The sequence below is a fragment of the Neophocaena asiaeorientalis genome, unplaced genomic scaffold (genome assembly GCF_003031525.2).
Source record: "Neophocaena asiaeorientalis asiaeorientalis breed wild unplaced genomic scaffold, Neophocaena_asiaeorientalis_V1.1 scaffold464, whole genome shotgun sequence".
NCBI lineage: Eukaryota > Metazoa > Chordata > Mammalia > Artiodactyla > Phocoenidae > Neophocaena > Neophocaena asiaeorientalis.
In genome coordinates, this window is record NW_020174569.1 from 1,301,847 (window position 1) to 1,324,424 (window position 22,578).

Sequence of the window (22,578 nt, forward strand, 5' to 3'; positions counted from 1 at the left end):
CTATAATTTCAAATGGTGAAAGGAGAAAGGGAGATTTCTTGGGCTTCTTTTTTTTTTTTTTTTTTTTAAATCCGTGTGGCTTGTGGGATTTTAGTTCCCTGGATTGAACCTGGGTTGGGCCTGTTTTATAAGGATATTAATTCCATTCATGAGGGCTCTACCCTCACAACCTAATCACCTCCCAAAGGTCCAACCTCCTAATACTATCACCTTGGGGATTAGGATATAAACATATGAACTTTGCAGCGGCGGGGGACAGGAACATTCAATCAATAGCAAGGTGCTATTGGAATGTGGTGGGTAGAGGCCAGGGATGCATCTAAACATCCTACAATGCACAGAGCAGTTCCCACAAGAAAGAATTACCATCCTAAAATGTCAGTAGTGCCAAGGTTGAGAAACCCTGGTTCAGATTTATCTGATTGTTTACTTATGATTAGGTTCAGGTTTGACATTTTTTTGGTGAAAACCTACATAGGTGATATTGTGGCTTTTTAGTAAATCTCATCAGGAGGCTCTTCCTGTCAAATTGTCCCTTTTGGTGGTCCCTAAGTCTGATCATTTGGTTAGAGTGGAGACTGCTGAATCTCTCAACTGAAAAGGTACCTTTCCTGCTTTGTAGTTAGTAAAAACTACAAAGGGGTAGCTTGTAGTTTGGGGTGATACTTGGAGATCTTGTGAATATTTTATTGCCTCCAAATATTTTACCCAATAATTCAGCATCCATTGATAATCCTTGAACCAACTATTACACCGGGGATTGCAGAATGGTTGTTTTCTTTTATTCTACCATTCCTTCTATGATTTTTTAGCTGGGATCCTTCTGTAAAGAAGAGCTTTTCATTTCTATTTTTCTTTTTCATTTTACTATTACTATGGACTAATGAAATTTTAATTTAACATATTACAAACCATTATCATCGTTAACGCATTTCAATGCTCAAATTGCCACTAATTTGGCCAATGGGAGTCACTTTAAGCTGTCTCCTATGTCCTTTTGACATTTCCCTTAGTCTTTGAGCTTTCCGAGATGCTTATTTTTATTTTTACTTTTCATAGTTATTGACCACATTCCCCACACTGTACAGCTCATACCCATGACTCATTTACTTTGCAACTGGAAGTTTGTACTTCTTAGTCTCTCTCACTTATTTCTTTCCTCCCCCACCCTTTTTTTAGCCTTCTTAGTCTTTGCTTTCTGGCACAAAATACGTCCCAGGCTCACCTTCTACTTTCCCAGCCCTTGCACTGGAATCATCTATTTCTCCAAATGTTCTTTTTTTTTTTTTCCCAAGGGGGGCATAGTGTTTAGAACCAAGAACTGGGTGTCAGATATGTTCATTGCTACTAGAGTATCATACCACTAGATCTCTGTCCTTCTATATTTGTATCTTCCTTCTCCCACAGTGAGAACCCTGGTTCTCAATAAAAGCAATATATATTTGTGCATTTGTTCTACCCTATAATATATATCCAAAATGGTTTGTGGATTACTCCCCAATAATGTTTTTATTAGCCCATGGTTTATCCCTTCCTTTTGTGAAAAAATGAATACAGACAGAAGCACTTCCAGAATGGCATAATAAAGGTCTCTGAAAATCTGGCCCTCCATAAAAGCAACAAAAACACAGGCAAAAATGTCAAAAATCAACTTTTTCAGAATTCTGGAAATTAACCAAAGCCTTGATAAAATTCGAGAAGGATTTATTCAAGAAAAACAGCTAAAACTAGGTAAGAACAGAAAGCTTTCTGGCATTTTAACTTACTCTATTCGCCTCCCCTTCTCCTTAGCTTTGCAGTAGACATGAAATTAGTAGCTATGAAATCCACAGTGTCTTGATTTACACTGTAACATCTTACAATATTTTGACTAGAGTATATTTTTGGCCAAGTAGCATATTTCTGATAGTTTGGGTGGTAACAGATAACTATGGTCACTAAAACCACCACAGTCTATGTTCACAAAATCACAAGCATTTATCTCAATATACTCAATTATGTTTTGCTTCCATTATACTCCTTCATTAATGATACATTTTCATTTCTCTACTGGAAGAGTCCTCTTGGGCATATGGATGTCTATTTTAACTTTAGAGGCCTTGGTGACCATCCTCCATCCCCAGCCCAGGACCACACCAGGTAAAGTGAGACATGAAGATGCATATGCTTTCCTTGCACAGTGACTTCACCTTCTCTGAAATGGAAGGTTAGCATCTCTTCCACAGGCAGCACCAGCACACTAGCTAGAACATCACTGCTGTTGACTTAGTGAACCACCTTTTATATAAATTCCTCAAATAAACTTTACCTTTTACGAACTCTGACTTTTCCATGACCTTAGCTAATCTCAGTCTGTTAAAACTCTACCCAGCCTACACGATCTGATGCAAATGTCATTAGATATTCCCTAATAACCTCAGCCAGAAACTACTATAATTTTTATGTTTATAGCTTTTACTCATGCTTGCCAAACACTGCATCATATGGCTATAAATTGATATATATATTTTTTCACTATCTGAGAGTAAAATCCTTGAGTACAAGATAATGTTTTTAGATCTCTATGTAATCCCACAATTTAAAGCTCTGCATGTAATAGGGATTCAATAAATATTTATTAAACATTAAATTGGTGCATTTGTTAAATCCTTAAACTAATACACAATCTGTATAACAATGCATAATGCCCTATGCCACATTTGGATTTTAATCATTTTTTTTACTAAGAACATATTATAAAACTATTCCATAGTATCACTAAAAATATGTTATGAAAACTATTCAATGAAAATATAGAAATTTATGCTGTAACATTCTCTATGCAAACTTACCTCTCACAATGATGTTGGTAGACTTTTTTGCAGGGTTTCCCACATTATTATTGGCAATGCAGCTGTAAGTACCAGCATCTTCTGAGGTGATGGCAGGTATGGTTAAAGTTCCTCCAGTCAAAACAGTCTTTTCAGGCAGAGTCCCAAAGGACCTGACCCAAGTGAGAGAGGGTACAGGCTCTCCTCCTGTCGTAACACATACTAATGTTATGGCCTCTCCAGGATTTACAACTATAGGGTCATCCACCAAGAGTTTAATTGACGGAGATGCTAAAAGACATAAACAAAAGAACATGCACCTATTTAGATCTACTACAACTAGAGTAACAGTATGCTTTATATTTCCTCAAACAATTAAAATGAAACATTGTTCTCCTGTGCCAAAATCTTACTGTATTAATCAAGTTTAAATCATGTAGAATGGTTACACATTTTAATTACATGTTATAAACCCACGGAATTGTTTTAAGATCTTACACATGGAGAAAGGAATTAAAAAATTTATGTATTCTTGGATTATTGTTCCAAAATTAGAATGACAAGATGGATTAAAGTTTTAAAACAAAAATCCCTTTCTCTTTTAATGCTGACAATCTCTTTTGTCCTTCCAGGTATAAATATTGCAGCTGTTTAGTCCTTGTATTTTCATGGTGAAGATTGTCATTTATTTAATTTTTGGATCATTCTGAGGTGAAATGATACATATTTTGCAACCTGAACACAACCAAGTAAGATAAAAGATCAATGGAGGTTTTTACTAAGCAGTGGGCCTGGTTTTTCATCTTGAAAGGAATAACAAAATCATGTAACTTAAATCAGCCCCCATATTTCCTCTCTAACCTTCTCTGTTCAGAAAGTTTAGGCAATGAGTTTTCATAACCACTGCTTTAAAACTTAGAAACAAATAAACCACTGTTCAAACACAGTCACCGAACTATGACAGCCACCACTCCAATGTTTGGGTTATAATAATCTCCCCAGTGAAAATAAGTTGTTTGCAACTTTTCAGGTAAAAAAAATTGTAGATAAATATCCATTCAATAAAAAATGCTGTATTACAGACTTTTCATCAAACACTCAAAGTAGAAACTGCATAAAAACTCTGTTCACATACAGAACTTTTTTTTCTGCTTATACCACAGTGCCAGCCTATATAATGCATTCCTAAATAAAAACGGGGGGAATGCATTAGGCCAATGTTTGAGTTCACGCATTCAGAAATATTTGATGCCAAAGTTAAAACTGAAATCTATCCATATTGGGAACACAAAGTGTTCAATTGTACTGTGCATTTTTTTTTAGATATTAATTTCAGCTTAGAGTTGGAGAGTGCTTTTCTCAGAATATAAGGTAAACTCCTTGTGTGATTCAATATTGTCTGCCTTGTTTGGATACAATGGAATACTACTCAACCATAAAAAAGATGAAAACTTGCCTTTTGGGACATGGATGGACCTTGAGAATATTATGTAAGTGATGCTAAGTGAGATAAGTCAGAAAGACAAATACCATATGATCTCACTCATACTTGGAATATAAAAAACAAACAAAAACCCAAAATATATGTACAAACCAAATGAAACAAAAACAAACATGCAGATACAGAGAACAGAGTAGTGGTTACCAGAGGGAAAGGAGCAGGGGGAGGGTGAAATGAGTAAAGGGGATCAACTTTATGGTGACTGATGAAAACTAAATTTTTGACGGTGACCATGCTGTAGGGTACAAAGAAGTAGAAATATAATGTTGTACACATGAGACTTATATAATATTATTAGTCAATGTTGCCTCAATAAAAAATAAATTTGAAAAGACTCCAGAGGAGAGCAAGAAGACAACTCCATATTATAATTATGGTTCTGTGGAATAAGTATGGAATGCCTGGAGGACCTTTTTAAACATCATTGTTGCATGCTGGCCCTTCTAACGTCATCTTAAGGGACACAGAAGTTTCCAAAGTATCTTAATTGCCCTTGTGAGATGTTGACTTGAAATTATGAATATCTATGATAAACCTGTTGGGGAATTCACAAAATGAAAATAAGAGGCAAAAGGCATTGCAATTTGGTAGAAAAGAAAGCATCTCAAAGAGTTATTTAATATTGTTAAACTGATAAAAAAGAAACTACTAATTAAATATTTTAAAAATAGATATTATACTTAATTATTGACATAGCATTATGAAAAAGTAAAAGAAATTCCTATAGCTTAGTGTGAGGTAAATAATATAATCTTACAAAACTATTTAGTTAAAATACAATTGTAGACAGTCCAACAGTTTTATTAGTAAAACTCATTTGTTTTACATCATATTTTAGTAAAATTAAAAGTCCCAAGGCCTAAGGGCCATTAATAGTCTATGTTTAGATTATGGAAACACACAGTGGTGACATTAAGAAATATTTGTCCCTGAAATTGACTTGTATAAGGATGAGTTGTTTTTCTATTAGACAGACAATATTTAAAGAAAAAGGTTCAAGAGAATTTCAAAGCTCATAAAATAATATATAAATAACAAGAGACCACTGTTTTACCTATAGTGCATTGCAGAAGTATATTCACAATCTTATTAAAAATTCTCTTTTCCAAATCTAAATTGAAAACAGCGCACTGTCCAACTTAGTTTTATTAAAGATGGCATTATTTCTCTGATAATCCCTGATGTTAAAAATATCCCACAAAGACCCCCCAAATGGGCTAATGCTTTCAAGACTTTAAGAATGCTCATACATATTTTAGTAACAAAATTTTATAGCTTTAAATTCTAAAGAGATAAAGGTGAAATTGTCATTTTGTTCTAGCATCTTATGTTTGATTCTGTAAATATCAGCTTTTTTAAACTATGAGGCTATGCTTAAGAACCATAGGGTCATTGGATTCATCAAGCTTAAGTGTAAATCATGCCATAGAGAAAAAAAATTAAAGTAGGAAAAACATAAAAAAATTTTTTGTGTATTATTAAAAATATTTTAAGAAGAGATTTCATCCTAGGCTAGTTAAGTCCCTTGCTATAAGCTTCCATAGCCCCCTTATTTTCCCTTTCATATCACATCTTATAACATTAGCCAGGCTTCCACTATGGCTCTTCAGACAGAAGCATCATGACTGCGTTCTCTGAAATACGGCCTGATAGTTGAATGGTAAGAGCACAAATTCTGGAGAACAATACCTGGTTTCTTGATTCTGCTATTATTTAATAACTGTGTGCACTTGGGCTAGTTCTTCTACTCCTGAGTGCCTCAGTTTTCCACTGTTGAAATGGAGGAAAATAATTACCTGTCTTACAGAGGTGAGATGATTTTAACACGTGTTAAGTGCTTACAATAGTACCTAGTACAAAACATGCACAGAAAAAGCATTTTATTTTGTCATTACTTTCATTACCACCCCCATAGCCTCGTCCTGTGCTTGTACAGTTACTGTGCTTAATAAATATTGGTAAGGCAAATCAATAAGTGGGCAAATGAATAAATGAATGACTAGTGTAAAAAATGTAGTCACGAAACAATATAATTTTTATATTTGACTCTGATGCATTTGACAGAGATATTTTAAAACCATTTTGATTTTTGGAGGTCCTACGCCATATCACAAAAAACATATTTAAATATACCCATACATTTTGAGGACACATAATAAAACATTTATTAATTTTGTTTTATTGATATATTTTAATTTGTAAGTTGAAACTATTGTTTTTCAAGATTAATTTTAGTAATGCCTTTAAAATCTTATAGGCAGGGAAACCTTCAAGATGGCACAAGAGTAAGACGTGGAGATCATCTTCCTCCCCACAAATACATCAGAAATATATCTACATGTGGAACAACTCCTACAGAACACCTACTGAATGCTGGCAAAAGACCTCAGACCTCCCAAAAGGGAAGAAGCTCCCCATATACCTGGGTAGGGCAAAAGAAAAAAGAATAAACAGAGACAAGAGAAGAGGGATGGGACCTGCACCAGTGGGAGGGAGCTGTGAAGAAGGAAAAGTTTCCACACAGTAGGAAGACCTTCCACTGGCGGAGATGGCGGGTGGCGGGGGGGAAGCTTTGGAGCCACGGAGGAGAGCACAGCAACAGGGGTGCAAAGGGCAAAGCGGAGAGATGCTTGCACAGAGGATCAGTGCCGACCAGCACTCACCAGCCCGAGAGGCTTGTCTGCTCACCCTGGCCAGGACAGGTTGGGGCTGGGAGCTGAGGCTCGAGTTCTGGAGGTCAGATCCCAGGGAGAGGACTGGGGCTGGCTGCGTGAACACAGGCTGAACGGGGCTAGTGCGCCACAGCTAGCCGGGAGGGAGCTCGGGAAAACGTCTGGACCTGCCTAAGAGGCAAGGGACCATTGTTTCGGGGTGCGCGAGGAGAGGGGATTCAGAGCACAGACTAAATGAGGTCCAGAGATGGGTGCGAGCGCGGCTATCAGTGCAGACAGCAGAGACAGGCATGAAACGCTAAGGCTGCTGCTGCCGCCACCAAGAAGCCTGTGTGCCAGCACAGGTCACTATCCACACCTCCCCTCCCGGGAGACTGTGCAGCCCGCCACTGCCAGGGTCCCGTGATCCAGGGACAACTTCCCCGGGAGAACACACGGCACACCTCAGGTTGTTGCCACATCACACCGGCCTGCTGCAGGCTCGACCCGCACTCCGTGCCCCTCCCTCCCCACCTGGCCTGAGTGATCCAGAGCCCCCTAATCAGCTGCTCCTTTAACCCCGTCCTGTCTGGGCGGGAAACAGACGCCCTCAGGCGACCTACGCGCAGAGGCGGGTCCAAATCCAAAACTGAATCCCAGCAGCTGTGCCAACAAAGAAGAGAAAGGGAAATTTCTCCCAGCAGCCTCAGGAGCAGCGGATTAAATCTCCACAATCAACTTCATGTACCCTGCATCTGTGGAACACGTGAATAGACAACGAATTATCCCAAATTGAGGCAGTGACACTGGGAGCAACAATATATATATATTTTTCCTTTGTTTCTTTTTGTGAGTGTGTATGTGTATGCTTCTGTGTGTGATTTCGTCTGTATAGCTTTGCTTTTACCATTTGTCCTAGGGTTTTGACTGACCTTTTTTTTTTTTAAGTATAGTTTTTAGCGATTGTTATCACTGGTGGATTTGATTTTTGGTTTGGTTGCTCTCTTCTTTCTTTCTTTTGTTTAAATTACTTCTTAATTTTTTGATTTTTAATAATTATTTTTTATTTTAATAACTTTATTTTATTTATTTATTTATTTATTTTTTGTTTCTCTGTTTCTTTTTTTCTCCCTTTTATTTCTGAGCCGTGTGGATGACAGGGTCTTGGTGCTCTGGCCGGGTGTCAGTCCTGTGCCTCTGAGGTGGGACAGCCGAGTTCAGGACATTGGTCCACCAGAGACCTCCCAGCTCCACATAATATCAAACAGCGAAAATCTCCCAGAGATCTCCATCTCAACACCAGCACCCAGCTTCACTCAACGACTAGCAGGCAACAATGCTGGACACCGTATGCCAAACACTAGCAAGACAGGAACACAACCTCACCCATTAGCAGAGAGGCTGCCTAAAATTATAATAAGGTCACAGACACAAGAAAACAAACCACTGGACATGGACCTGGCCACCAGAAAGAAAAGATACAGCCTCATCCACCAGAACACAGGCGCTAGTCCCCTCCATCAGGAAACCTACACAACGAACTGAACCAACCTTAGCCACTGAGGGCAGACACCAAAAACAACAGGAACTATGAAACCACAGCCTGCAAAAAGGAGACCCAAACACAGTAAGTTAAGCAGAATGAGAAGACAGAGAAGCACACAGCACATGAAGGAGCAAGGTAAAAACCCACCAGACCAAACAACTGAAGGGGAACTAGGCAGTCTACCTGAAAAAGAATTCAGAGTAATGATAGTAAAGATGATCCAAATTTGTGGAAACAGAATGGAGAAAATACAAGAAACGTTTAACAAGGACCTAGAAGAACTAAAGGGAAAACAAACAATGATGAACAACACAATAAGTGAAATTAAACATTCTCTAGAAGAAATCAATAGCAGAATACCTGAGGCAGAAGAACGGATAAGTGACCTGGAAGATAAAATAGTGGAAATAACTACTGCAGAGAGAATAAAGAAAAAAGAATGAAAAGAATTGAGGACAGTCTCAGAGACCCCTGGGGTAACATTAAACGCACCAACATTCGAATTATAAGGGTCCCAGAAGAAGAAGAGAAAAAGAAAGGGACTGAGAAGATATTTGAAGAGATTATACTTGAAAACTTCCCTAATATGGGAAAGGAAATAGTTAATCAAGTCCAGGAAGCGCAGAGAGTCGCATACAGGATAAATCCAAGGAGAAACATGCCAAGACACGTATTAATCAAACTATCAAAATTAAATACAAAGAAAAAATATTAAAAGCAGCAAGGGAAAAACAACAAATAACATATTAGGGATTCCCCATAAGTTTAACAGCTGATCTTTCAGCAGAAACTCTGCAAGCCAGAAGGGAGTGGTAGGACATAATTAAAGTGATGAAGGAGAAAAATCTACAACCAAGATTACTCTACCCAACAAGGATCTCAGTCAGATATGATGGAGAAATTAAAACCTTTACAGACAAGCAAAACCTAAGAGAATTCAGCACCACCAAACCAGCTTTACAACAAATGCTAAAGGGACTTCTCTAGGCAGGAAACACAAGAGAAGGAAAACACCTACAATAACAAACCCAAAACAATTAAGAAAATGGGAATAGGAACATACATATCAATAACTACCTTAAATGTAAATGGATTAAATGCTCCAACCAAAAGACACAGATTGGCTGAATGGATCCAAACACAAGACCCGTATATATGCTGTCTACAAGAGACCCACTTCAGACCTAGGGACGCATACAGACTGAAAGTGAGGGGATGGAAAAAGATATTCCATGCAAATGGAAATCAAAAGAAAGCTGGAGTAGCAATTCTCATATCAGACAAAATAGACTTTAAAACAAAGACTATTACAAGAGACAAAGAAGGGCACTACATAATGATCAAAGGATCAATCCAAGGAGAAGATATAACAATTGTAAGTATTTATGCACCCAACTTAGAGCACCTTAATACATAAGGCAAATGCTAACAGTCATAAAAGGGGAAATTGACAGGAACACAATCATAGTAGGGAACGGTAACACCCCACTTTCACCATGGAAAGATCATCCAACTGAAAATAAATAAGGAAACACAAACTTTAAATGATATATTAAACAAGATGGACTTAAGTGATATTTATAGGCCATTCCATCCACAAACAACAGAATACACTTTCTTCTCAAGTGCCCATGGAACATTCTCCAGGATAGATCATATCTTGGGCCACAAATCAAGCCCTGGTAAAGTTAAGAAAATTGAAATCATATCAAGTATCTTTTCTGACCACAATGCTTTGAGACTAGATATCAATTACAGGAAAAAATCTATAAAAAATACAAACACAGGGGGACTAAACAATACACTTATTAATAACCAGGAGATCACTGCAGAAATCAAAGAGGAAATCAAAAACTACCTAGAAACAAATGACAATGAAAACATGATAACCCAAAACCTATGGGATACAGCAAAAGCAGTTCCAAGAGGGATGTTTATAGCAATACAATCTTACCTCAAGAAACAAGAAACATATCAAATAAACAACCTAACCTTACACCTAAAGCAATTAGATAAAGAAGATAAAAAACTCCCAAAGTTAGCAGAAGTAATAAAATCATAAAGATCAGATCAGAAAGAAATGAAGGAAACAATAGCAAAGATCAGTAAAACTAAAAGCTGGTTCTTTGAGGAGATAAACAAAATTGATAATACATTAGCCAGACTCATCAACAAAAAAAAGGAGGAAGACTCAAATCAATAGAATTAGAAATCAAAAAGGAGAGTTGACAACTGACACTGCAGAAATACAAAGGATCATGAGATTACTACAGCAACTATATGCCCGTAAAATGGACAACTTGGAAGAAATGGACTAATTCTTAGAAAAGCACAAGGTTCCAATACTGAACCAGGAAGAAACAGAAAATATAAACAGACCAATCACAAGCACTGAAATTTAGACTGTGATGAAAAATCTTCCAACAAACAAAAGCCCAGGACCAGATGGCTTCACAGGCAAGCTCTATCAAACATTTATAGAATAGCTAACACCTATCCTTCTGAAACTCTTCCAAAATATAGCAGAGGGAGGAACACCTCCAAAGTCATTCTATGAGACCACAATCACCCTGTTACCAAAACCAGACAAAGATGTCACAAAGAACGGAAACTACAGGCCAATATCATGATGAACATAGAGGCAAAATCCTTAACAAAATACTAGCAAACAGAATCCAACAGCACATTAAAAGGATTATACATCATGATCAAGTGGGATTTATTCCAGGAATGCAAAGATTCTTCAGTATATGCAACTTTATCAATGTGATACACCATATTAACAAATTGAAGGAGAAAAACCACATAATTATCTCAATAGATGCAGAAAAAGCTTTCAATAAAATTCAACACCGATTTATGATAAAAACCCTCCAGAAAGTAGGCACAGAGGGAACTTACCTCAACACAGTAAAGGCCATATATGACAAACCCACAGCCAACATCATCCTCAATGTGAAAAACTGAAACCATTTCCACTAAGATCAGGAACAAGACAAGGTTGCCCACTGTCACCACTATTATTCAACATTGTTTTGGAAGTTTTAGCCACAGAAATCAGAGAAGAAAGAGAAATAAAAGGGATCCAAATCGGAAAAGAAGAAGTAAAGCAGTCACTGTTTGCACATGACATGATACTATACATAGAGAATCCCAAAGATGCTACCAGAAAACTACCAGAGTTAATCAATGAATTTCATAAAGTAGCAGCATAAAAAATTAATGCGCAGAAATCTCTTGCATTTCTATACACTAACAATGAAAAATCTGAAAGAGATATTAAGGGAGCACTCCCATTTACCATTACAACAAAAAGAATAAAATACCTTGGAATAAACCTACCTAAGGAGACAAAAGAACTGCCTGAAGAAAACTATAGACACTGATGAAATAAATTAAAGATGATACAAACAGATGGAGAGATACACCATGTTCTTGGATTGGAGGAACGAACATGGTGAAAATGACCATGCTACTCATAGGAATCTACAGATTCAAAGTAATCCCTATCAAAGTACCATGGACATTTTTCACAGAACTAGAACAAAAAATTTCACAATTTGTATGGAAACACAAAAGACCCCAAATAGCCAAAGCAATCGAGAAAGAAACACGGATCTGGAGGAATAAGGCTCCCTGACTTCAGACTATACTATAAAACTACAGTAATTAACACAGTATGGTACTTGCACAAAAACAGAAATATAGATCACTGGAACAGGATAGAATGCCCAGAGATAAACCCACACACATATCGTCACCTTATTTTTGATAAAGGAGGCAAGAATAAACAATGGAGAAAAGACAGCCTCTTCAATAAGTGGTGCTGGGAAAACTGCACAGCTAAATGTAAAAGAATGAAATTAGAACACTCCTGAACACTATACACAAAAATAAACTCAAAATCGATTAAAGACCTAAATGTAATGCCAGACACTCTAAAACTCTTAGAGGAAAACATGGGCAGAACACTCTATGACACAAATCACAACAAGATCCTTTTTGACCCACCTCCTAGAGAAATGGAAATAAAAACAAAAATAAACAAATGGGACCCAGCTAAACTCAAAAGCCTCTGTACAGCAAAGGAAACCATAAACAAGATGAAAAAACAACCCTCAGAATGGGAGAAAATATGTGCAAATGAAGCAACTGACAAAGGATTAATCTCCAAAATTTACAAGCAGCTCCTGCAGCTCAATATCAAAAAAACAAACAACCCAATCCAAAAATGGGCAGAAGACCTAAATAGACATTTCTCCAAAGAAGATATACAGACTGCCAACAAACACATGAAGGAATGCTAAACATCATTTATCATTAGAGAAATGCAAATGAAAATTACAATGAGGTGTCACCTCACACCAGTCAGAATGGCCATCATCAAAAAATCTACAAACAATAAATGCTGGAGAGGGTGTGGGAAAAGGGAACCCTTTTGCACTGTTGGTGGGAATGTAAATTGATTAAAAACCTAAAAGGAGAACTACCATATGACCCAGCAATCCCACCCTTGGGCATATACCCTGAGAAAACCATAATTCAAAAAGAGTCATGTACCACAATGTTCATTGCAGCTCTATTTATTATAGCCAGGACATGGAATCAACCTAAGTGGCCATCAATAGATGAATGGATAAAGAAGATGTGGCACATATATACAATGGGATATTACTCAGCCATAAAAAGAAAGGAAATGGAGTTATTTGTAGTGAGGTGGTTGGACCTAGAGTTTGTCATAGAGAGTGAAGTAAATCAGAAAGAAAAGCAAAAACTGTATGCTAACAAATATACATGGTATCTAAAAAAAAAAAAAGGTCATGAGGAACCTAGGGGCAGGACAGGAATATAGATGCAGACCTACTAGAGAATGGACTTGAGGACACACGGAAGATGAAGGTTAAGCTGGGACAAAGTGAGAGAGTGGCATGGACATCTATACACTACCAAATGTAAAATCGATAGCTAGTGGGAAGCAGCAGCATAGCACAGGGAGATCAGCTCGGTGCTTTGTTACCACTTAGAGGGGTGGGATAGGGAGGGGGGGAGGGAGGGAGGGGGGGAGATGCAAGAGGGAAGAGATATGGGGATATATGTATACGTATAGCTGACTCACTTTGTTATAAAGCAGAAACTAACACACCATTGTAAAGCAATTATACTCCAAAAAAGGTGTTAAAAAAATAGATAAATCAGACACAGAGAGACAAAAAAAAAGCTCATAGGCAAAAGTGAAGTGCAAGTGAATGCTAGTTTTTTATACTGCTCTTAAACTCTCCAACACCACCTTGAGTCCATGCATTTTGTTTCTTTTCCTGCACTTATACAGGTAATTAGGAAATTAAGAAAGATTAATCTCATTGCAGTAAATCATGTATGTGGTTGAGTGTTCATTAAATACCTATTGCATGTTTTGGTTGAATTATCCCATCACTATTTAAGAATAAACATGTAAAGCCATTGAGATCATCAGCTTCCTTATAACCATGAGACAAGAGCATGGTTCTAAAACATACTGCAGGATCTAGATAGCCAGTCATTCTTCACAGCAACATATCAGAGACAGATTACTATTTGAAGCTCATTTTAAGTAATAAAGAAATAAAACAGAGAAGTTGAAAAGGGACAAGAGAAACACTGAGTGGACAGTATGTTAATTTTTATTTGGGATGTTCATCGAACCAAAGTAAAAAGTAGAAAAAGGTGAAATACAAAAAGTAAATCTATGAAGTGAAGCATCTATAGTATATTTTATTTATTTATTATTATTATTTTTTTTTGCGGTATGCGGGCCTCTCACTGTTGTGGCCTCTCCCATTGCGGAGCACAGGCTCCGGATGCACAGGCTCAGCGGCCATGGCTCACGGGCCCAGTCGCTCCGCGGCATGTGGGATCTTCCCAGACTGGAGCACGAACCCGTGTCCCCTGCATCGGCAGGCGGACTCTCAACTACTGCGCCACCAGGGAAGCCCTACAGTATATTTTAAAAATCATAGATTATTGCAAACATGTTTTATAGTTATTGCCAAAACATGGCTCAAATTACATAAAAATTATTCCAACTAAGTCTGCTTTTAATATGACACATGCACAGACATACACCACCAGCTATAAACATTCTCTATGTACACAGTGCTCATAAAAAAAGTGCCCATCAGACTATCCAAATGAGAATCTTGCCAGCACTCAATGATGGAAGGCATGCATCACCACAGCAGTTATCTTGGAGACTTGGCTACTTTAAGATCAGTATGTCAACATTCTAGCATGCTTGATGTTCTCTGTGGTGGAAATACGAGAGATAGATAGATAGATCTATAAATTAGTTGTCCTGGGAGGGATGTGATGAAGTAGAATGACAGAAAAAGAAAGAGAAAGAAAGGGAAAAGAAGGGAAAGGAAATGAAAGAGAGGAGAGACCAAATAGTCTGTGGTTTTTATTTTCCAAAATCCTAAACCTTCAATAACTACAACACGGAAAGTATATTTTAGGAAATATCTCTGAGGAAGAGAATTCTTCCCATGTTCCCTTCAGTTCTTCCCCTCCTGGCCAACAAAAAGAAAGTTTTCTTGGGCTAAGCAACAGTTACTTCAGTTGGTCTGAGACAGAGAGGACTGGCTTCTTGACTCCCACACCAAATCCTGAACATCTGCATATTCAAGAGCAGAGGGGATGCTTTGAGGTCACTAAGTATGACTGGCTACACAGACAGGCCATAGTGAGTCTCATGGGAAAGGCTCCATACCTCAGGGGAACAGCCCCAGCCCCACACAATGGAATGGAAGAAGCAGAGAGATGGGCCAGAACTGAATGTGGCAAGACAATACGAGTGAGGGAGATCTTAGATGATACGTGCCTGTCAAAAGATCCAGATCTCATGCCCCACACCTTGGTATAATATAGCACCCCCTAGAATTTAAATAAAATCTCATGGAAATGGGAACTCCACGTTGACTGAGATACAATTTCTGAAATTATGGCAGAAGAGGTAGTTGAAATAAAAATGAAGTTGAATTATAGAATAATGAAGATATATTTCTTTCAAACCTGAGTTTGTAGACTGGGATTAATGACCATTAATTTTAGAGACAGTTCCTCGTGAGGTCTTCTGGATATGTAATACAAAGATTTAGTTTGGGGTTAATTAAGAATACATTCTGTAGGAAGAAAATACTATTGTATTGGTGGGTTTGTTTTGGCTACTACCTAACATAACAGCTAGCTGAAGATAAATATGGTTTAAAATAATTGAAAACAATGTAGTGCTAATCATCTTTATATTTTTAGAGATTTGGCTCTCCATGGATCTGGGCCTTTTAATTTTTAAAAAGGAACTTAGTTTTTCACCCCCGACGCTTCGATTAAATTGATATGAAATAGTTAACTACGGTAAAAGCTGCCAGTTGCCTTGAGTTAGAGATAATCTGAGACATATGATTCTTTGATTGGAAGGAACTTGAATACTGAGTCACAGAGAAAAATCACAAGGAAGGAAGAACATGAAAAAACAAACAAAACCCCGCCCCAAACCAATAAAACAACAATAAAAAAAACCCCACCAGAATGAACTCCAATAAAAAATCCTCAGCTAGGATGGTATTTGTCTTATTTTGAATCCTCCCAAAAGCAGGTCCTAATATAAGAAAATAGTTCATTTGGGTGGAGATCGCAGGAAGAATACTGAAGGAGAAGGGAAGAGACAAACAAAGGGAGAAAACCCAGTAATGGAGCACTAATGAGCGGTTGTCACTGTGAGAAACCTGACTCCCTGCTGCTGGGGACCCTTTGGAAAACTAGATAGAACACATCTCAGAACTCTCCCTCTGAAAAGTGAGGAGGCTGGCTGGGGTGTTTACCTACCAACTCCTGTCCTTCATTAGTTAAGGATTATTCTATAGGTCTTAACTTACCAGCCTTCTGCATTGGCTGAACACATTGCTGAGTCCAGCGAAAGTTTTCAAACAGAAGGATATTGAATCGAATCTGTCAAAAGAAACTACAATAACCTCCAGAACAGGCTAAGAGGAGAAAACAGGGCACTCACAGTGTCTGCTAGGACACCCTTTCCATGTAAATTCAATGATCAGTAGTTGGCCACATGGAGATAAGGTGAAAAGGCTAAAGAAAGAATAAGGAAGAAATCAGTGGTGAGTAGGGGCACCTTTACCCATCAGGATATAAACACAAAATAAAATAAGTAAGAGCACACCATGAATAAAAGGAAGAGGAAGTAAAAATATATACAATTAACTTTCTGCTTCTTTTCCATGGCCGTACATTTTTTAAACTAAAATATACACATGATAGACAAACCAAGTCCAGCTTCTATATGGAGCGACATGCTATGTTTACAGATTCAAAGAATAGAAAAAAGTTTCTCTTGCAAAAAGAAGTCATTTCACTAAGATACAAGAATCACTGTATTTTCATGCATTTCATTGGAATTCGTTTTCAACAGATGTTTCACTGAAATACAGGTAGCAATGGACATTTCACATGATAAAAATGAGAGAATATATTAGAAGTTGATTTGAAAATTCAAAATAATCCACACATATAGTTGAAGTTATTATTCAAATATTATCATTATTGACAAATTGATTGATTCTCATGAAGCCCAGGAATGATATAATATTAGGAAATTCTATTTAAAACAATGTCCCAGGTTATGGCAATATTTGAAATAGTATTCATAAATAGTCTCTAATGCAAGAGAGAGCCTTTGCTATAGATACTGAAGCTAACAAGCATTTTTCATTTTTTTAATGTTCAAAGGACAGATAGTCCTGCAAATGATTGAGGAGGCAGAGTAAATATGTTCCTTCATGGAAAATTGCATAAAAGTTTCCTAGAAGAGACCTACTGCATAATGCCATGAGTTCCAAAAATGGCTTCCCTAGATGGGTTTTGTTTGATTGGCACAATATTATTTATTGTTTGTTGTTGTTATCATTATTAGGAATAAATGTCTTTAGGTATTGTTTGGTCTCCCCAGTATAACACATTTCAACATATTCATTTAATAAGTATTTATTGAGCACCTACTATGTATCAAGGCCTGTGATAGGCACTTGGGATATAATGGTGAACAAAACAGCCCAAGAATTCCTGCACTCAGAATCTTACATCCTAATAGGATGAGAACCAGCCTTCTCCCCATGACTCCCATTGTTTTGGGTGACTTCACATATTTACATCACCTCCCTGTTCTCTGAAGTCATGTGCATTTATGATCCCTGACCAGAATATTTATGCCATCACAGCATAATGAGTAAAGAAATCTGGGGACTTCCCTGGTGGCCCAGTAGCTAAGACTCCATACTCCCAGTGCAGGGGGCCCAGGTTTGATCCCCGGTCACACCCAGTGTAGCCAAATAAATAAATAAATATTTTTTTTAAAAATTGCCAAAAGATATCTTCAATGAAATCAGAGTTTACAAATTATAATGAGTGTTATTTACATTTGAATCTAGTCATTAAACAAGATAAACATAAAAACTAGAACTGGAACTTGTGTTCCAAGGTGAGCAAAAGATAAAGTCAAAAGCTTATTTCAGTCGATAAGTTATGCCAATAGTTGGGGTACTAGTACTTAATGGCCTAAAAACTCTTCATAAATATTGTTAAAACATGATGAAGAAGAACCTTATTACCACTTACATCTCCCTCCCTTGGCCAACAATCCCTTAATGTTCCTTCCAACAGGTGAAATCTTGGCAAAGCAAGGTCTCATTCAAGTTCACCAGAAACTGAGCATTATCTGCAGCCGCAGCAGAATCCCAGAGGGTCATCACTCGTGGAGAGAAAATCCAAGCTAAGTACTTCCAACCAAGAAACTTGCTGTCCGTGGAATTTTCCTGTTCTTCATGGAAGATACCAGGTTTTTAGGAATAGTGCCAGTTTGCAAAGATGTCCTCCTCACAAAATCAACAAGGCATGAACTTGCTATTCCTGCTGCCTGGGATTCTCTTCCAGTGCTTATTCACCTGGTAAACCACTTTACCACGGTCAAGTGTCAATATCAGTTTTTTACCAAATTCTTAGTTTTTGTACAAGGCAATTGAATTCCTTCCTCTTTTGTATAAGCATAGTGGCTTATTATAGCTTCCCACACACACCCCTCCCCACATACCTTAGCCACCATTAGAACATTTACCTTCGCCTTTCACTGTGCGATATTTAAGAATTGAATTATCTGTGAAAAGGGTGGTGTTTTTCATATTCGTACCAACAGCACGCATAAAAGGATTTGGCAAAGAATTATGTGCTTAATAAAGTCTTGTTGAATTTAAAGACTAGAGAACAGAAACTCCACATAAGACCTATTTGTCATAAACTTAACCAAAAAAAAAAAAAAACATAAAAACTCAGGATTTCATGAACCATTCATTGAAAAATACTAGCTATGAAGACCTTTCTGTTCTCTCATTGTTCAACCCATCTAAACTTAATCATGCTTTATATCACTAACAAGGTGATAGCAAAGAATTTCTCTTTCAAAATTTAGTGCACTACTCACATAAAATAATTACAGCATATTATTTACACTTCTTTGTACTTAATGCTTTGCTCAGTTATAGCACATACATTACTATCAGTAAACCATTTGATTAAACCAAATTATGTCCCTGAAACCAAAACTAAAGGCATATGGCCTTTGTCATAAGAGGACCAGTATGTGGGTAATTCAATATAGAATTAAAAAGATCAGTTAAGATTTAAGGCTCTTCTGTAAGAGTGACACAGCAGTAGGAGAACAGATAAAGACATCACCTCCAAGACCATCTGGTGTTGATCTCCCAGCTATACTTCTTGAGGCCTCACTAGAGTAGCAAAAACAACAAAACAATAATTCTGCTCTGGCCATCAGAGCTGCTGAAATGGAGGCAGCTGGTATTTCTAAAACCAGTACTTGTAACATAGAGGGATGGTGCAAAAAGGTACTCTCTTATTAGTTACTCTCTTACTCTTGTCTTATCGGTCTGATAAAAACTAGGTGCTTTTCTTTTTTTCTTTTTATTACCCATCCTGGTGACACTGTATTATAATGTTATATTTTGAAACTTTTTATGATTCTACAATTTCATTTTATAGTAATATTGCTAAGGTGGTTCATAGCTAATCTTAAAGAGTAATGTTGAACAGATTTAACTCTGCTGGGCCTCTGTTTGCCTCTCCAAGGGAATTCCATTAGTTTCCAAAGGACTGCCCAGGCCAAATGTCTACCTTGATTAGGAAAACACCTTGGCATATAGTCTCCTAATCTTGTCACATACCTATACTCAGGTTACTCAAATATCTAAATTGGTTCCAAGATACAGCAAAGATTAGAAATCAGATCAGGAGCTTAATTAGCCAGGTCATTGATAGCAACAAAATAAACCGACAGCAAACAAAGGAATAACCTATGTTTTATTTAAAGAAAAACTGTTAATTCAACATATATTTATTAAGTGCCAACTGTGTGTCAGACTTTGTTCTAGGCATTGGAGACAATAGAACAAAACAGACAAAAATCCTGCCCTCGAGGTGTTTGTAATTAGATGGAGACAACTATAGCCCTTAATATGTTCCAGGCACACTTCAGAAAGCTTTTCATATATTTCTCATGTAATTTTATGAGATAGCTACTATTATTACCAATCTGAGAAACAGTTTAGATAACTTTTACTTATTACCAATCTGAGAGACTTTAGATAACTTTCCCAAGGTCACGTACATAGTGAATGGTGGAGCTGAGATTCTAATCTAGGCAGTCTGACTTGAGATGGATTTAAAGCATTGTAGATAAACTCCAGAGTGAAATAAAGTTGATAATTTTCAAGCTCTAATTAAATTCCTGATGATATTTATGTCAGAGAAAGAATTAATGCTGCTGCTCTAATAGAAAAAAGGGATAACATTAATATCATCTATTATAATAAAAGCCTAGGGAAGGCAAAAATAAACATGGTTTGCTAGTCAGGCTTCCAGAAATCTCTACCACTTAGAATAGAAGGCAAAAGGGACTTGTGAACCCCCTAAGGCATAATTTAAAAGCCTAAATTCTGAAATGACTGTGGAAAAGGCTCTTAGGCCATTGCTCACAGTGTTTTCACTCCTAACTCATACAAAACTATAATGGGCTCAGTTATTTAAGTTCTCAGACTTCACAAGGTAAGGAGGAAAAATTTAAACAAGGAAAGACTTCCTGAGACAGAACAATGGAGAACAACAGTGGCAGTTGACAATATGTCACTAAGAAAAGAGTAAGAAAAACAAGTGTATTATTACATGGAACAGTAAGCATGGTCATAAACTATTAACCAAGTCTTCATTTATTGACATTTCAATTGCCAACCCCAAAATATCAGATTAGGCAGATACAATTTTAAAAAGCAAGAAAAGAATAATATATCCATATATTTAGGTATTAATCATGGGATGGGGGGAAAAGAGAGAGAGACTTTTGCTGGTGCTTCTAAAGTTTGCTATAAAATACTACTTTGCAAAGGACAAAAGTAGTCATATTTTGCTAAATACAATACTGGACCAAATTAAAGAAATCAAAGCATACAAATCATACATACATTCATACTTAACACATTTAAGCATTATAATGATTATTTACATTGGACTCTACAAGTAGTTTCATAAAATTAAGAATATCATACCTTGATCGCTGAATTGGGTCACAACCCAGACAAGTGCAGTGTCATGAGTACCTCAGCCCTTGCCAAGTATCTGTTACCAACCTCCTAACTGGGATTTCTGCACTAGCCTCCAACTGACATGTGCATCTGAAAACGTTGGAATGAGGACTCTAATTCTAGGAGTTGAGGGGTGCCTCAACAAATTAAGGCCTGCCCTGGGAAACCTGAGAAATGTGTAGACTTTGTTTTATAAAGGGCTAAATATGTTTTCAGGAGGTGTTCTCCTTTCAAGTACAGATATATTAGCTATGATTTACTTTTAGGCTTACATCGATATTCCTTCCCCATGGATAATTAAATGAAAAAGGAAGAAAAAGAGAGGCAGAATCAGAGCATAATTTGTGAAAAATAAATATGCCAAAGCAGAGGGATTTGATTCCAAGTTTTATGTGTGGTTAGGAGCCAATATATTGGACTAAATTACAAAACAATAAAATTGTGGTTTGCACCGGAGAAAACGACAGTTTTAAACTATAGACCTTGTAGTAGGTTTCAGTACAGTATCAGGTTGACATACTGTAAATACTAACTGCTGTTTAAGAATGTTATTACAGATCTAATTCTAACACAAGTCAATTCAAGCCTAACTATTAAACTAGCTACATTTCTTATCTTGGGATTTCAGACATTCAGAGTACATTTAAATGTATTGTTGCCATATTCTAGGACAATGCTGCTATATGATAAGGGAGGTGTTTCTTTTTTGAGTAAGATAATACTGTAGTGTAACATATGTGAAGGAACTAAAAAGCTGCGCAAAATGGAATGTTGCTTAAGGAAAGATTAAAAGTCAATAAACCTTTTTAATACTATTTTAATATGAAAGATAAAACCCTGACTGAATCACCTCTAAATTCAATTCCTCTCTACACATGAGAAACTGCATGCACAAAAAATGTCCTGCCAATATTTTATTTCACTAAGCTACTGAAAATATAACTTTCCTACTCTAGTTCTGATGTTTTCCATATAGATTTTGTTAAACCCATATTTCCCATTCTACATGATTAATATGAACTGATGAAATATCTTTGCAGAGGAAGCAAATACCATTTGTTTGAAATGTCAAATTATTTTTTGTTTTTCTTCAAGTTTTTAATATTGGTATGTATTGAATTGCCTATTTAACTCTCCAGTGACTTAAGAATTAAATCCATATTACATATTCTTTGACTGTAGATCTGTATACATATAGTAATGCTTTTCTAAACCTGTATTCATATTTAACATTTTACTTAAACACACAAAACAATGTTTAGTATGCAAACCATTGCATATTCACTGAATTTTCAGGGTCCTTGAAATGTAGTATCATATTTTTGTATAGTCCATAGTGTCCTAAGTCTATATGGACATCACATCTGATTGCTTTTTGCTT

General features: G+C 36.8%; 1 protein-coding gene across 1 annotated transcript in view; it reads right to left on the bottom strand.

Moving 5' to 3' along the window:
• Positions 1–22,578, bottom strand: part of MDGA2 (MAM domain containing glycosylphosphatidylinositol anchor 2) — an 803,556-nt gene that overhangs the window by 254,647 nt on the left and 526,331 nt on the right. The window contains exon 6 of the mRNA XM_024757993.1: positions 2,832–3,101. Within this exon, the coding sequence (XP_024613761.1) occupies positions 2,832–3,101 (270 nt within the window). The remainder of the gene's footprint in view (positions 1–2,831; positions 3,102–22,578) is intronic.